Source organism: Mustela erminea, chromosome 20 (genome assembly GCF_009829155.1).
Source record: "Mustela erminea isolate mMusErm1 chromosome 20, mMusErm1.Pri, whole genome shotgun sequence".
Lineage (NCBI taxonomy): Eukaryota > Metazoa > Chordata > Mammalia > Carnivora > Mustelidae > Mustela > Mustela erminea.
Window position 1 is genome coordinate 26146910 of NC_045633.1, and position 16659 is coordinate 26163568.

Sequence of the window (16659 nt, forward strand, 5' to 3'; positions counted from 1 at the left end):
CGGTGGCCTCCTTGGGCCAAACTTTCCTGCTCTTGACAATTCCTAAAATTTTGCTGCACTACTGACTTGAATGAATACATCTTTATTTTTCTCTAGGCTCGTTGGCAAAGCAAAATACTCTGCTCCTAGGCTATCCTCCCAGGGCCCTCTGAGCTCCTACAGCCAGAGACCCTCGTCTAGTAACGGGGGTCAACGTCCTTCCTGAACCTCCTCCTCCCTGTCAGCCCCCACCCTGACAGAGCACCCGAGGATCTGCACCAACCACCCGCCCAGGGTCTGTAGGGTCTACTGCACCCCAAAGGTCTGACACCCTCCCAGAGTCTGAAGGGTATGCACCCCCCAGGGGGTCTGCAGGGTCTGCACTGTGCCCCAAAGGTCAGAGTCTGAAGGGTATGCTCCCCTCTCCCTCCCCTTCCCCCCCCCCCCCCCCCCCCCCCCCCCCCCCCCCCCGCGGCTCTGGAGGGTCTGCACACACCCAGGGTCTGGAAGATCTGCAATGCCCCCCAGGGTATGAAATAGGATGGGAACGGGGGAAGTGCTGGGGGTAGGACAGGGGAGTCTCAGACATAACTGACCACCACCAAATATAATGGAAAAATGCTAAATCCGGCTTTCAGCCACTTCAGAGTGCTAGACTGAGATCTCAGGCCCTCATGGAGATTATGGGTATCTTCCTGGACTCTCCCGCAGCCCTATCCCTGAGATTTAATCAGTGATACAGTCAATACACTCTTCATGAGGGATGAGCAAGCCTCCAAGAAATGGCTTTGGAGAAACCAACTTTTATAAAAACAAACTTAAAAGCATGGAAATCCATTAAAATCGCACAGTCTACATTGTTCTGTAAAGCCTCATTGAGTTCCTGGAAGAGAGTAGAAGGAAATAGATGCACACACTACATGGTTGCTTGCTCGGGCCACTGCCAGTCTTGGGGACCCCTCCAGGATTCCAGGAACAAAACAAAGCACATCCACCCCATGGGTAACTCACACCAAATGCCTTCCCTAACCGCAGGGGAACTCCCGCTACTTGAAGATGGGATTAACGTATCATCCACCAGAGTGGAAAGTTGAGGTCTGCACACTTAGCACTATATAAGCAAAATGACAAGGAGAAGACTGACTGTTGCAGTCAGTCGGTCCAGGGGCAGGAGTGGACTTTCTCTGTGATGTGACAGTTACATGAAGGTCACACCAAGGCCCAAGTGTGCTGCCAGCACCTTGCCACTGTCCTTTCATCCTTTCCTCTCCGCCTCACGAATCACATCCTAGAGACGGTTTCTGATGGTACATCCCGGCCAGCGAATATTGTTTTGTTGTACCTTTTTGGCTTCAAACAAAGGTCCACTTATCGTGCCTCCTGCATCCCCAGTCAAGCCCTGAATCCACTCCCCGCCCTCCTGCCACACTCCTGGCAAGAGCTCAGATGACACTTGCAGTGAACAAGGCTCAGAAATGACAGAAGAAACTCTCAGTCCTCCGCAAAATCCTTCCCTCTTTGGTACTGTGTGGCCAAGAGGTACACCTCTGCCGACTCCTTCCTGCTGGCTCTGGGTTTCACTGTTCTGGTGTTCTGGAACTGCCCTGTCAGTCGCTTCCGTAACGCCAGGCTCTGACTTCCAGCCCACGTTTTGCAAAGGAATGTTCCGCCAGGCTCCAGGACATCTGGAGTGAGGTCCAGAAGGGACGAGCACAAGCCAATGAGCCTGTCGTGATCCAGGCTGCGGATCCCTGTGGCATTGGGTGCCATGTCACTCAGAATCACATCTGCTCTCCCTCCAGGAAGCAGTTCTCGGATTCTCTGGAGGGTTCTTGGGTCAGTCACATCAGCGGGGCACAGGAAAGTTGCTCCTTCCAGGGGGAACACGTGAAGAAGATCAACCCCAAGCACAAAGCCAACGGGAGCACTGGGATCTAAAGAAGAGAAAGTGAGTCCATTATTTACATCCTGAACCATCCCTCAGAAATACAAAGAGAAAAATGGAAATAAAAGTTCAGGACGTCAGGACGAAGGACAGGAGCAAACTCAAGAGAGTAGACTCAAGGCCCTTCCCCAGCTCCCTCTGTCTACACAGACATAGCGCAGGGAGAGGCAGTCCTCAGTCTGCACGGGAGGAATCTGGGCCTGGAGAAGAGCACCTGTCCCAGAGCACAGGACGTCATGTTACCTCCTGGGGCCTGCTCGCTGTGAGAGGTCTTACCTGAGTAGCCATTCTGACAAGCCAGGACAGAACGGGACCCACTAATATATCTACTACCTCTGCAGTCAACACATCCGCTCTCCAGCTTAACCCAACTGCTTTCAATGCAGAAGCTACCAGAAACAAGCCAAGAAAGGGATACAGAGACAGGCAGAAGACAAGGTACAGAACCCAAACCCTCGCACAGGTTTCAGCGGCACCGATGGCGCAATAAAGACGCCACTGTTTCACTCGCCCCAAGCAGGACCCCCTCCTGCCTGCGGGACAGCAGCCCCCAGAAGTGGGTCTCCCCCCTCACGGCCCAGGTGTCCCCGTCGGAGGTCCTCCCCCACACCAGGGAGGGCCCCCACTCTGCCAGCACCCACAGGGAGCGGGGGGCACCAGTTCAGGGTGCATCATAGATTTGCTGGTTCCATCTGCTTAGCAGAGGCTATTCCATGGCGGGGTAATGTGTGTTTTACTTTATGTAAAGACTGGAAGTCAGGTACTTTGTAGAGTACATTTTTCAAAGGAGAAAATACCATTTTCATCCCTGGAAAGGAGGACATTCTAGGTCCACTAGAGACAAATGGCTTGGGATGCATTTTCACAACTTCTGGGAAGAAAAGAAACCCAATCATTTTATCCACACGTCTTCCTGTAGGTTAAACTTGGCCACCTTTATCCTTCTCCTGAAGAGCAATTACAGGGATGGGAAGCACTGAAATCACTTGTTGGATCTGTGGGTAGGCTCAGTGGTAGGAAAAGGAACTGAAGTCTCTGACACAAATTCCTTCACTCAGGCAATATTTATTGAGCTAAAAACATTTTTTCCCACCTGTTCTAGAGCCCCTGCAGGCATCCCATCCACAGTAACGAGGCTGAATCTTAGACGTGAATGCAGGGAGCGGCACTCCCAGCCTCTGCTTTCAGTAGACCAGCAAACTCCTCTGAACCCCATTCTTCAGTAGGACAACATGTGACAGCGGCTCTTGTGAATCGGCCTAGTTCACAGAATGCCAGGGATGGTGGCAGCCTCCAATTTTACAGCAGGAAAGAGAGGGAGGGAAACACACTAGCAGAAGACCTGGGAGGCACGCTGGTGCCCAAGGGGAGGCTGGCCAAGCAGTGCCAGACAGCAGTCCTCTGGAGCTCTGCACAAGCATTTGAAGGGACAACGTGGTTTTCTAAACTGAGGGTATAGGATCCCCATTGATTAGCCAGGGGAACCATTTTCATATAGAAAATTTTTGACAATATCCTAAAATTAAAAACGGCAACAGCAGAGTCCCTCAGGCCAAGCTGGAGGGGAAAACCCAGAGCCCCAGCGGCAGGTGCTCCTGGAACAGCCCCAGCGGGACTGTGGGGAACCCCTGGGCTTCGAGGACCAGGGCCTGGAAACCCCTGGGGTTGATTCAGCTGTACTGTTGCAGAAAGATGTCAGTGTATCAGTAGGTGAAAAAACCCAGCTCCATTAGAGCTCCAAATCAGCAAGAAGATTGTGGATGTGAGATACTAGCATTTTATTAAAGAAAACATACATATATAGTTATGTGTGCAAAAGCAAACTTTGGAAGGGGGCACGCCGACGCACTGATGTACGCACAAACATGGTGTGATTTAAGGTGCTTTAAACCTGCACTAGAGCCTTCTACCGTGTCCGTCGTTTCAAAAACATCAGTGTTCTACTTTCACCCTTCTTACTACCAAACGAGCCACCAAGTGGCTTGGCCACCCCCAAATTCTCTGGTGGAGGGCAGCTGGCTCACGCCTGCTGACCCAGGGTGGTCAGGGGCCTTACCTGTGCCCGCAGCGTTGACCCTCTGCACGGCCACCTGGCTCCAGGCCCCGGGGGCCGCCCCACAGTCTAACACCCGGAGGCCAGGCCGCAGGATCTTGTGCCTGTCGTCCACCTCCAGGAGCTTGAAGGCACTTCGGCACCGGTAACTCTCCACCTTCGCAGCCTTCACGAATGGGTCCTTAAAATGGCGCGTCAGCCACAGGTGCTCAGCCCCGGTCCGACCCTTGCAGTGACTCCCAGCAGCATGAAACCTCTGACACCGAAGGGTCGCACCTATCAGCTTCCAGGACCTCATGGAGAAAAAGGGAGCAAACGGGCTGGCGTCACAGGGACAGGAGGCTCCCTGGTTCAAACCACATGTTTTTAGAGACGGTGCCTGCAGGCCCGAGGGGGGGAGGATACTTGGCAAGCTACCCAACCCAAAAGCCGGTGGAATGGGGTGCACTGAGTCCCTCCCCAAATGCATGTGTTAAAGTCCTAACCCCAGTACCTCAAAATAGAAATGTCTTTAAGGAGGTGGTTCGGTTAAAATGAGACCATACGGGTCCGAATCCAGTATGACTGGTGTCTTCATTAAAAAAGGGACACACGTGCACATAGGAAAGACTGCAGGTGGAGACACAGGGGGAAGGCAGCCATCTACAGGCCAAGGAGAGGAGCCTCAGGAGAAACCAGCCCTGCCCACAGCTTGACCTGGGCCTGCAGCCCCCAGCACTGGGAGACGGAAGTCCATGCCGTTCCAGCCGCCCGGCCTGGGCTGCTTTCTCACAGCACCCAAGCAAGCCAGCACAGCAGTCGTCACCTTGTAGGGAAGAACCGTCTTCCACTCGTGGACTTCAGAAAGAAGACTCGAACATCACTGATAGTCACTTTGTGTCAACCAACGTTATTCCTGCCCTGGTTAATACTACTGTTAATACCAACGACAGTAACTCCTCCTTGCCCAGTACAACTTTCCCTTGGGCTCTGTGGGACTGCGAGAGAACTCCCAAGGACAGGCCCTGGCCTCACTTAGCTCCATGGTTGCAGAGGCCAACACAGGGCCTTACCGGTCACACCACCTTATGCAGCTGAACTCTACCTGTGTGACCAGGTGAAGGACCATTTCCAAGTCTCTTTGGCAAAGTCAAGTTTTTAACAGCTTATCGACTGCCAGGAGCTCCCCCGACGTCCCCTAGTGAACTCACAGCACCACCCTACACATTTCATATTTCTATATTTCATATTACATATTTCTATATTTCTAAATTCTGCATCCACGTTTCTGATGGAAAGAACCTACCATCATCCCCATGGCTCCAGGCCAAAGCCCCTTCAACAACCAAAGCATCCTGGCAAGATCGGGACACACCAACTGCAACTGCTGCTGCCTTCAAAAAGCGTAAGGGGTCTCCTGCGAGGAGCACAGAGCAGTCCTGAGCCCCAGAACCAACTTCCACAATTGGGGGAAAGGCTGGAAACGAGTCACACCCACCTGGACCTGCAGATTTGCCAGCTGACCCCCAGCGCCCACCCACGTCTGGGGTTAAGCACAATGGCCACTCGTGGGAGCCCTCGCAGCCGTCAGACCTGATGTGCCCTTCGCAAGCTTCACCTCCACCTGCAGCGTCTCCCCACCTGCCCCCAACTCTTTCCCCACCCTCCACCGTCCCCCTCACCTGCCCTGTCCGCTCTCCCCACCCTACATCAGCAGCGCCCCCTCACCTGCCTCCAACTCTTTCCCCCCCCACCTGCAGCGCCCCCTCACCTGCCCCCAACTCTTTCCCCCACGCCTCCACCTGCAGTGCCCCCTCACCTGCCCCCTCCGCCCGCCCGCCACTCCTTGGGAGCCGTCCCGAATACTGGCTTCGTATTGGAAGTCCGCTCCTAGGCACTTCGCCGGGGATGCCCGCGTCCACGCCCCGTTTCCGCCGCCGGAACCTGGGACGCGTCCCTGGCCGCTCCTCCTCCCCGCCTCACGCTTGCAACAGGCGCTCCGTAAATGCCGGCTGCGCGCACAACCGCACCAACCTTCTGATCTCACTCACCGAGCCATAGCTGCAGACCCGCCGCGGCCGCCCGCGCCGGAAGTAGCTGCATCACTTCCGGCCCGAGGCCACGCCCCCGGAAGCAGCGCCCGGGTTCCGAAAGCGCGCGCGGAACGCGGGTTGGAAGAGCAGGGATCGGAGAGCACGGGAGCAGAGCCCGGGTCTGGTGAGCTGAGGAGAGGGGAAGGCGCGGGGGCGGGGCCTAGTGATCGGGACCCTTGGGGGACTCGTGGGACCTGGGAGAGGGGAAGGGGCGGGCGGGGCCGGGTGATAGCAGGACCGGGTGGAAGAGGGCAGGGCTCGGGGACCTGGGGGGAGGGGGGCGGGGGGCCAGGTGAGCAGAGGTCGGAGGAGTGGATCCGGGACTGCGCGGTCTCGCAGCCCGGGGACCTGATGTCCCAAGCCTCCGCGCTGTGTAAGGCCGGCCTGGGGTTCTGCGGATGGCGGATATCACCGTTGAGAGCCCTGGGAAGGGGCCTCCGTCTACAGTGACTAGACTGGGACCCCACGGCTAACAGATAGGGCCGCCCCATCTGCGACAGCCTCCCAGCCCCTGACCGTAGGTAGGCTCTCCGAGGACTCCAGCGGCTTCTTCCGGTATCTGTGCACCAGCGGAGCTAGACCCAGACTGGGGCATCGAGTCTGCCCTTTGAGCCCACTCTGCCTCTCAGCTTCCACTTCTTCCTCTGGAAATGGAGAAAGCAAGTCTTAGCTCACGGAGTTGTTGGGTTTGTTAAATGAATACTTTTTGAGACGCGCATAGTGAGTGCTTCCTAAGTGGTCGCTGACGCTCCCAGGATCCTCTTCGTCACCAACATAGTTCACTGGGAAGCCAGGGCTCTGGGCCAGAGCTCATGAACATCACGACAAAGTACACAGGCATAGAGACCCACCCCCAACGCCAGACCCAGCTGAAAGTGCCTTGGGGGACACGGGAACTTCCCAAAAGGATCCCTCCTCCTGCTCCTCATCCAGCGTGGACCCCAGGCTGCACTGGGGCTGCATGGACAGGGGACCTGCTCTTGGCTCTCCACCATATCTCCAGCAGTCACAGTTTTCCTCAGGACCGTGCTCCCCTACTAGAGCAGAAGGGGGTCCCTTGTGGTTCCAGTACAAAATCCCAGAGCAGCAATGGTTGTCACAGGCTGGAGAGTGAACCAGCCTTCCTGGGGGGGCTCTGTGCCTTCAGGAGCTACGCACTCCCTGGGACTCTGCAGGTCAGCTACTGCTGAGGGGCAGAAGGCAGATCCCCATAGGCCAGAAGAAGACCCCACTGGTGAAAAGGCCACGGGCTAACCTGCATGGTGATGTTGGCACCCAGGGTGGACCGCCCTCCAGCTTCTGTGCTCAGGCGGAGGAGGGGTTGACAAGGCCACCTCGTGCTGGGGGCCTGGACACTGTTGCTGCTGGCTTCGCGGGGCCAAGCCCCTTTCTAGCCCGGAAGCCCACTTGTTCAGAGGTGAGCATGTGGGGAGGGCTGGGAGATGACTTAGCAGGCTTCCCCTCCCTCCCTTCCACGGCACATTCCCGTTTCACCCGGGCCCTGGCCTCCATCCCACCCCATCTGCACCCAGGTCAGGCTGACCCAGCCCTCTTGCCTTCCTCAGGGGCTCTCCAGGGGACCATGGGCACTTCCAGGCTCTATACCTTGGTGCTGGTGCTGCAGCCTCAGCGAGTGCTCTTGGGCATGAAGAAGAGAGGCTTCGGGGTCGGCCGCTGGAATGGCTTCGGGGGCAAAGTTCAAGACGGAGAGACCATCGAGGACGGGGCCAAAAGGTGAGGGAAGGGTGGGCCTGACCACACCACCAGCTCCCGAGGGATAGGCTGGAGCTCCTGACCGAGCCCTTGGGCCTCCGTTCTTTCATCTGCAGAATGGGAATGACAGGAACATCTCCTGCCTCTCGCAAAGGGTGTGGAAGGGCAGCAAATGCCGGGTATGTGCTCTGTGTTGCTTGGGTCGCTGGGAGTGGCTTAAGGCTGCAGCTGCTTCTAGCTATGGGGCTGGTCCAACTCTGGATGTCTTGGTCTGTTCAGGGGAGCCAATGATGAGCCTTTCTGTCTCAGCCTTTTCAAGCACATGCACACACTCCCTTAATCCTCAACACTTCCCAAGGGTGGGAAGCAAAGCCCAGAGAGGCCAAGCAGCTTGTTTGCGATCACACAGCTCTCCGATTTCAAGCCTTTGCCCTTCTTTCTCCTCATAGGCATGTGCAGATAAAATGAAATTGTGTGTAAATGTCACCAAGCACTACACAAGCCTTCACCATTAGGATGTTATTCTGAAGAAAGCTGGCAACCTTAATTAAGGCCGCTTTCCCTGGGCAGGGAACAGAACCCCACATGCATACCAGTGAGGCTCCCGGAAGGGAAGAAGGCTACAGGCACTACAGCCCGGTGGTTCTCGAGTTCAGGGTTTTCTAAACATGACAACCCCTGAGCAGCAGTGCTCCCACCACGTAACGGGGCATGAACACATGTCCTGTCCTGTTCTTCCTTTGATCGCCGGTCACCAAGCAGACTTCACGGTGCATGGCTGGCCCACAGCCCAGTGTGAAAAGCCATGGCTGCACTGTCCATGGCATGCACCTCCCCGTCATGGGTCCAGGACCAGCACGCCTCAGGGTGTCATTGGTCTTGGCAAGTGCGAGGCCATGTGACCGATCCTGCCTGGGGACAGCACAGTAGGGACAGAGCCCAGTCTGCTGATACTCTGGCATCTGGGCCTGTGAGCTGCCCCGGAGGTGGGCTGGGCTGCAGAAGAAATGGCATGGAATATAGACAACAAGGGGGTGCCAGTGGGCGTTCTGCCAACCACCCAGATGTCTTTGTTCTGCTGAGACTGTTCACCGGGTCACCGATCTTTAGGGCTCTGCTCAGTGTCAGGACACGGGAACAGGTCCCGACCCACCCTGCCGAGCTCTCATCTAGCCTGGCTGCCGGGTTCATGAGGACGTGTGTGGAGAGTGGGCCTAGTGGACACCCAGTAGTCTGGGGCATCCAGAATAAAGAGCCTGGGCAGATAACCAGGCAAAAGGGAAAATTCCCAAAGGACCTGACGTTTGGTCCGAGCAGGTGGCAGGTGGAAAGTAGCACCCACAGATGCCCAGAGGCTGGAGGGGCAGGACCATGCAGAGGTGTGCACCGTGGGCCTCGTGGGGTACAGACAGCTTCACCTCCATTCTCTGCCGTCCTGGAGACAAGCAAGCAAACTTCCAGGCCTCTGATTTCTTAGGGCCTTTCCCTTCTGCCCTCTCTATGTTCTGCATTTCCTGATCGAGGCACATATGTAAGAAAGCCTCACTCACCCCAGATCCTCAGTACTGAGTGTGATGGTGGCCTTCCTGCAGGGCAGGTGTGGGATCAGGCACGAAATGTTTCCTGGAGATGAAGCAGGACATGCTCTCTGTCCCCGGGATGGAATTTGAATCCCTCTCGGTCAGCCTCCCACTGCTGTCACACCCAGACCTCCCCTTTGCACCTGGACTCCCTGCTCTGCCCTCTCCCTCCTGAGTCCATTCTCCACACGACCCCCAGGCAGCCTTCCTGAAACTGCATCGGGGTCTCTGTCTCGCACTCATGCGTGAGGTCCCTTTAAAGCGTCCGGTACCATTAAACCAACCTCGTGTGTCACCCCTAGAGCCCCCTGGGGTCCAGCCACACCCTTCTCCTGCCACTGCCCCTCAGATGCCCCCAGCTCGTCCTCCCTCCTCGCCTGGCTGCCCGCCCACCACAAACTTCCCATCTCGTTAGGTGACCCCACTGACCCTCACAGCTAATGATTCCTTTCCCTGCCATCCCCACACCCCAAGGCTCCATGAACCACACTGGTCCTGAAGTCTGCCTACACCCATCTTCACCAGGAACACTTGAGAAATGGGCCCATCATGTGGCCAGCACGGCGATCAGGAGATGGAAAGGGCCACCTGTCCGCTGGCCTCTGTCACAGTCGAAGATTCGGTCTGTTCTAAAACGTCCCAAGAGTGCAGTGACGCATGTGCGCCCTGGTGTGTGCCACCCGGTGCCCCTGTGCATTTCTGCAGCTCACACACCAGCCGTGTCCGCCGTCTCTGTCCTGTGCCTGGCCCCTGGCTGTTCCCAGGTGGCAGCCACCAGGGGCACCGCCATCAGCAGTCCCAGGTTACCTGTGCCATGTCAGCTTTTCTGGTGGCTGCTCCCCAGGGCGGGGCATGCAGAGCCCCGGGTCCTGCTCAAGACCCGGAGCAGGAGCTCCGCCAGAGGTGCAATCAGCAACAGGCACTTTCTCTGATTTCAGCTGCTCTGGAGGGACCCAGGTCTCCACGAACTTGTGTTTGCCCCGAGGGCTTGAACTGGTGCACCTGGTCCGTGTCCGCGGGCCACTTGGATGTCTGGTCTTTGTGAACTGTCTGCCTCAATCTTTTGCCCATTTTTTAAAAACTGGGTTGCCTTTTTTAAGAATTTATTTATTTGACAGAGATCACAAGTAGGCAGACAGAGAAGCAGGCGGTGGGGGGAGGGGGACAGGCCCCCCGCTGAACAGAGAGCTAGACGTGGGGCTCGATCCCAGGACCCTGAGATCATGACCTGAGCCGAAGGCAGAGGCTTAACCCACCGAGTCACCCAGGCGCCCCTGCCTGTCTTATTCTTAAGGATTTGTAGTTCTTTATACACTTCCACATCCTTACTGATTTCCTGCTTGAAGTCTCGCACGAGGATGGTGGATTCATCTATTTCTCCTTGGAGTTCTGTTAGTTTTTGCCTGCTGTCGTTTGACTCTCTTTTGAGGCACATGCGTGCATGTTAAAGATTGTATCGTGGAGAAGCGGCCGCTTTACCCACACATAACACCCATTGTTATTCCCAACGCCTGAAATCCAGGCGGATAGTCCTGCTTTCATTAGTTCACATGGTATGTTTTTCTCCACTTACTTTTGATCTGTATTTTTTAATCTTTATCGTTTTATCCTTCATGCCTGTAATCTTTCTATCCACGTGGTTCGGTGCAGACAGGTGGTCTTGCTTTCTGATCCCCTCTGACCATCTGCCTTCCACGGGAGCGTGTGGTCCACTGATGTTCCAAGTGGAGACTCCTACGGTTGGGTTCATATCTGAACCCTTGGTCTGAGTTCCTGTTTTTGTCTTCCTCTCCTTTTCTTGGTTTTATGGTGTTAACTGAGCACCTTCTAGGAGTCCATCCATCTCTTTTTTTAGCAGGTCAGCTCTCCTTATGTGACTGTTCTGCTACCTGCGCCAGAATTTACAGCTAATCCAGGCGCTGTCCCGTCCCACGGGCAGTTTGCCTGCCTCCTGACAACAGACATCCCAACTCCAGCCCCCAGCCCGGTATCCTTGTGGTTGTTCCCTTTATGTAGGCATGTGGGTGGCGCACACACAGGGTAGAAGGAGATACATCCTAACTGTTACTTTGAGCAAATGGTTAACCTGTTAACATCAGTTAACCAGTTAACATCAGTTAAGAGTTAAAACTGTTTCACCTTGGGGAGCCTGGGTGGCTCAGACCCAGGTTAAGCTAACCGTCTGCCTTTGGCTCAGGTCATGATCTCAGGGTCCTGGGATAGAATCCCATGTCAGGCTCCTTACTCAGCGGGGAGCCTGCTTCTGCCTCTGCCCCCCTCCCCAGCTCATGCTCTCACTCTCTTGCTTTCTCTCTCTCAAATGAATAAAATCTTTTTTAAAAAAAATTAAACTGTTTCATCTTGACTTCACCGACTCCTTCCACGCTCTTGCATTCTCGGTGCAGATGCGAGGTCTGATCTATCCCTTTCCTTCTTAGAATTTGTTCTCGTATTTCTTAGCAGGCAAGTGTGCTGGTAATAAGAGTCCCTCCATTTTTCTTTAAGAAAGTCTGTATTTCACCTTCCCTTTCGAAGGGAAGGGGAGTATAGAATTCTAGGCTGGTGGGTTTTGTTTCTTCTCTGAACTCTAGCTGGCCTACTTCCTGTCTTGCCCACCCTGCGTCTCAGGAGTCAGAGGTGAGTCCTACCCTGTTCCTCTCTGGGGCAGGTGCTTTCTGCCTCTGGCTCCTTTCAGGACTTTTTTCTTTTAATTTTTTTTTTTTTTTTTAGATTTTATTTATTTGCTTTATCTTAGAGGGTGTGTATGTGAGTGGGGAGAGAGGCAGAGGGAGAGAGAAAATCCCAAGCAGACTCCACACCGAGCAAGGAACCCAATGCAGGGCTCAGTCCCAGAACCCTGAGATCATGATCTGAGCTGAAATCAAGAGTCAGGCACTCAGCCAACTGAGCCCCCAGGCGCCCTGGGTCTTTTCTTTATCTTTGATTTATTACACTTTGAAGGTAACGTGTCTGACTTTCGTCATATTTGGTCTGCTGAGATCCAGGACCTGTACTTTGGTGTCTGACATTAATTCGAGAACATTCCCAGGCACGTCTTCTTGTCCTTCTCTCTCTCCTCCCGCCGGTGTTCCCGTTGCGCGTGGTTCCTGTTTCCTGGCTGTCCCACACCCTGGATATTTTGTTCAGTTTTTTCCAATCTTTGTTCTCTTTGCTGTTCTGTGTTCGGCTGTTCTGTCGAGATGCCCTCCGGCTCACAGTCTTCCCGCGGCCACGTGCAGCCCCCTGCCGGTCTCCTCTCCGTGGCTTGCCTCTTTGTTCTTAATGATACCTCGATGAGCGCAAGTCTCCTCTTAATGGGATCCCGGCTACAGCTTTTTCTTTACAAGGCAGCATTTCTACATTCTTTTAAAGAAATCTTTGCCTATCCCAGGCTTAAGGAGACATTGCCCTAAGTTTTCTTCTGGAATGTTCAGGAGTGTTAGATAGCCGCCGCTCCATCTTGGAATGGATTTTGGGGTGCAGTGAAGACAGAGATCGAGATTCATCCATCCCGATGTCCGGCTGCCACAGCATCTTCTGTTAAGGAGACCACATCTTCCACTACCTGCAGCCCCCCTCTGGCATAATCACAGGGCAACATGACATGGAGCCTGATATCCATTTCCTGTGCCACTGTACCCAGTGCCACACAGAGGTGTCCGCAGCCAGATGGGTAACTGAGCTGCTGTGCTGGGCCCTGGCGTCTGCCCTCCAGACACTCGCTTGACCACAGAGGCCGCCGTGGCCCTGGACTTGTCGCTCTGTCCTGGCCTCACCAGAGATTACATCCCTCATGGAGTCAGCGAACTTTTATTGTCAGGCTCACTCACAGCCATGTTCTAAAGGTGCCCGTTGTCCTCAAAGGCTTGGAATCTTTCACACTCTGGAGGCCTCATCCAACGAGTGGGGCCCTGGAGGGCGCTTCCTCCCGGCTGCCCCCTGGTGTCCACAGGGCACATCATGCCCCTGCAGGCAGCATGCTCCCCCTGGAGGACCTGCTCCCCCTGGAGGACATCCTCCTTGGCCACAGAGCAGGCATGGTTCCCATGCTCAGAAGCAGAGGGCCAGGCCATGGTGCCACATACATTCTTCACGAAAGCAGCGGCAGGCCTACCCTGAGGCTGAAGGAAGTTTGGCCCCACACAGTCCACCCAGCGGGCTGCACGGGCCCACACTGGCTCCTGGACTTGGGGTCAGCTCGGAGGTGCCCTCTCCAGGAACCCCAGCTCCTCTCCCCAGGGCCACTGGGGTACCAGCCCAGTGCCCAGAATAGAGCCAGAGATCAGGACCTCTCTGACAATGGAGAATTGTGCCCCTACCCCTGTGGGTTGAGAGGGAGGGGCCCGCTGGCACTCTAGTCCATTTTTAGTGCTCAGGGCCCCACAGGCCACAGGGATGACCAACTCCAGCATCAACCCTGGGCCATGATGGCTGTCTGGGCTGCTGGCAGGAGTGGGGATGACCTCTGCAGGGAGCCTGGCCCGTGCCTTGTCCACCATGCTCCCCTTATGCCCTTACGGATCCCAGAGCAGGGCGCAGGTTTCCTCACCGCAGACCTGGGGTGGCCACATAAGCCATCATCCCTGGGGGAGCAGCTGTGTGAGCAGCAAAGATGCAACATTCTTTGGGGGAGGGGGTGTAGGTTCCAGGCACTTGGGGACCTGGGGCCCGTCAGAGTCAGGTTTGGGCCCTGGAGGGGGCCAATCTCTCTGGGTGGAGAGGTCCCACCTCTCTGGCCATCATACCAGACGCCCCCAGCATGATGGCAGAGCACCATGTTCAGAGAACCTCAGGAGGGGCTACGGGGACCCCCACACCCACCCAGAGACTTGGCTGCTGTCATTTTGTTTAACGCATGACTCACCCTGTTCTCTGCCATCTGGAGAGCTGAGCATACAATCCGACACTCTAGCAAAACTGAAATTGTCATCCCCGCTAATTATCCCAGCCTGTGAAGTGAGGTTATTGATATTTCATGCACTGCTGTGTATTCGGGGAAGATTAACCAAAACTAGTCAAAACACGAAATCACTAGGTGAGGTTCTTCAAAATGAGGCCCACCAGCCTGCTGCCGGAGTGCTGGGGGAGGCCCCACGGGGAGCCAGGACTTTGAATTGGGGAGCTATTTGCACCCCCAAGTGAAGACACATGTTCATGTTTTTAGGTCAAGTCTAATTTTAATTAGCCGTGGCAGTGAATAAATTCCAGCTTTCAGAACCACTCAGGCCTGGTCTGCAGTGGCAGCCGGCTGCCATGACGCCCCCACAGGCCTTCCCGGGAGCTCGGGGTGGGTGCCACGCGGAGGAAGGTGTCTGTTGGAATCGGACCACTGAGACCCCACGTGGGTGTGTCTGTGTTTAATGAGCAAAGCAGCTTCCCTGGCTTCTCATTTCAGTACAGGAAGCAATTATGCATTGTGTCCCTAACAGAACCCAGAGATCAAAGCTTAAGGAAAATAAACAACCTTCATCGCACACAACTCTAAATGGTCAGGCATAATGAGAACACTTACAGAAACAAATAAATACAGGGCAGGAGGAAACCGAGATTCCCCCAAGAAGGAACAGACAGAGCCCCACTGCTGCCACAGCCTGGAGAGCCCACAAGTCCCAAGTATGGAGCTTCCAGGAAGCGCTGGCTGCTGGACCACGAGTGAAGGAGGCAGTGGAGCCACTAGCTGGGCAGACGTGAGCGGCTCAAGGCGTGCATGCAAAGCGACTCCTCGCCGGGGCCTTGTAACCGGTCAGCCGGCCACTGTTACCATCTAGGGACCCGCACTGGTTGGGAAACTGGCCAAGCTTCGGGAGGTGTGGGGGCTGCTCTGCTCCCGCGTGAGATCCGCGGGCACGAGCACATGCATTGTGTCTGCAGGCGTGTAAAGGCATACATGAGGGAGACAGCCCAAAGATTACACAGTACTGGTCACAAGTGCTCCTTCTGGGGAGGTGTCCAGGGGTGCTGGCCACATTGTCTGCCACGAACATGTGGTCTGGGGATACTGTGAAACAAGCCAGCATCAGAACATTCGGGGGCAGCCTGGTTCTGCTGTGGTGCCTCACACTTGTGCTGGGGTGGGGACTGGGTCCCCTGTGATCAGCTGCAGGGGCGTCGGCTGGAGGGTTGGAGTGCCTCCTTGGGAGACCACGGAAACCTGTGTGTGATCCTGTGCTTTCGGAGCATGGGCATGAGCAGAGGGGATCTTCGGGTTCCAGACCCAGGTGCCTGGAGCCTACGGCCCGCAGAGAGCATCTGCATGGCTGTTGCCAGCCCACAGGAACAGGAGAAGCTGGACAGGGTGGGAGGGTCCCAGTTCTGCCGCCCTCCCCCCATGGCCCCCAAGCAGCTGAGCTCGGCCGGGTCTGCGCTGCCCCGTGGCTCACGGGCTGTTGAACTGGGTTGGCCTGTCTGCCCTGAACCAGAACCTCTAAACAGAATCAGGATTTAAACAGTCCCCAGATTAACTGTCAAGTCCTGCCAGGTCAGGAAGTGCTCGCATGTTCCAGTTGCACCCCCCACTCCCCTGCTCCTCCACATCCCCCCAGTGCCTCACTGTAACAGCCACCAACCCCACCTGCAGGGAGCTACAGGAGGAGAGTGGTCTGACCGTGAACACGCTTCACAAGGTGGGCCACATCGTGTTTGAGTTCGTGGGTGAGCCTGAGCTGATGGACGTGCACATATTCTGCACAGAGAGTGTCCAGGGGACGCCCACGGAGAGCGACGGTGAGTGTGGGAGTCCGTCCCTTCTCCCTACCCCGGCGGGCAAGGGGAAGCCAGGTCCAGGTCCCGGGAGGCAGACGCTGCGCCAGCTCCCAACTCTAAGCCCCGTTCCTCTTCCACACAGGGACACAGCTGGGAGGACTGAACCCCAGAGCGTGTCCAGTTCCTCACAGATGTGCGTGGGGATTGCTCACTGATGGGCAGTTGCAGCCCAGGGGGAACATGCGCACACTCTCCTTTCCACCCGCTACAGAAATGCGCCCTCAGTGGTTCCAGCTAGACCAGATCCCCTTTGCGGACATGTGGCCCGATGACAGCTACTGGTTTCCCCTTCTGCTTCAGAAGAAGAAATTCCAGGGGTACTTCAAGTTTCAGGGTCCCAACACCATCCTAGACTACACGCTCCGCGAGGTGGACAAGCTGTAAAGGAAGAACCCTGGCCCCTGCGGGCTACAGGACCGACATCACCCGTTCAGAGCCCCAAGGCAGGGGTGGGGTGAGGTGGGTGGAGGCGAAAATAAAGACCCTTTGCCTTTTCCACACTCCTTGCAGACCCTGGTACGGCCAACCCAGGTCCATCCTCAGGAAGCTGCCAGA

General features: G+C 55.8%; 2 protein-coding genes across 4 annotated transcripts; one reads left to right on the forward strand and one right to left on the reverse strand.

Annotated features, from left to right (window-relative positions):
- Positions 1–762: 762 nt before the first annotated feature.
- Positions 763–6079, reverse strand: MRM2 (mitochondrial rRNA methyltransferase 2). Of its 2 annotated transcripts, XM_032326989.1 has the most exons (3): positions 6008–6079; positions 3981–4270; positions 763–1913 (listed from the first exon to the last, which is right to left on the reverse strand). In XM_032326989.1, exons 1-3 carry the CDS (start codon positions 6013–6015, stop codon positions 1471–1473), a joined length of 741 nt encoding a protein of 246 aa, XP_032182880.1. In that variant the 5' UTR covers positions 6016–6079; the 3' UTR covers positions 763–1470. The 2 variants fall into 2 exon arrangements, with proteins under 2 accessions (XP_032182880.1, XP_032182881.1); XM_032326990.1 differs by lacking the exon at positions 6008–6079 and having other exon boundaries at positions 3981–4275.
- NUDT1 (nudix hydrolase 1) lies at positions 6061–16604 on the forward strand. Of its 2 annotated transcripts, XM_032326992.1 has the most exons (4): positions 6061–6173; positions 7615–7783; positions 15920–16065; positions 16316–16604. In XM_032326992.1, the coding sequence occupies exons 2-4, from the start codon at positions 7632–7634 to the stop codon at positions 16486–16488; spliced, it is 471 nt and encodes a 156-aa protein (XP_032182883.1). In that variant the 5' UTR covers positions 6061–6173; positions 7615–7631; the 3' UTR covers positions 16489–16604. The 2 variants fall into 2 exon arrangements, with proteins under 2 accessions (XP_032182883.1, XP_032182882.1); XM_032326991.1 differs by having other exon boundaries at positions 15920–16391.
- The last annotated feature ends 55 nt before the right edge of the window (positions 16605–16659 follow it).

Coding starts and splice junctions, on each gene's coding strand:
- MRM2 (XM_032326989.1), bottom strand. Junction 1,914..3,980: donor GGTCAACGCTGCGGGCACAG/GTAAGGCCCCTG, acceptor TCTCTTCTTTAG/ATCCCAGTGCTCCCGTTGGC.
- NUDT1 (XM_032326991.1), top strand. CDS start 7,632: ATGGGCACTTCCAGGCTCTATACCTTGGTGCTGGTGCTGCAGCCTCAG. Junction 7,784..15,919: donor ATCGAGGACGGGGCCAAAAG/GTGAGGGAAGGG, acceptor CCCCACCTGCAG/GGAGCTACAGGAGGAGAGTG.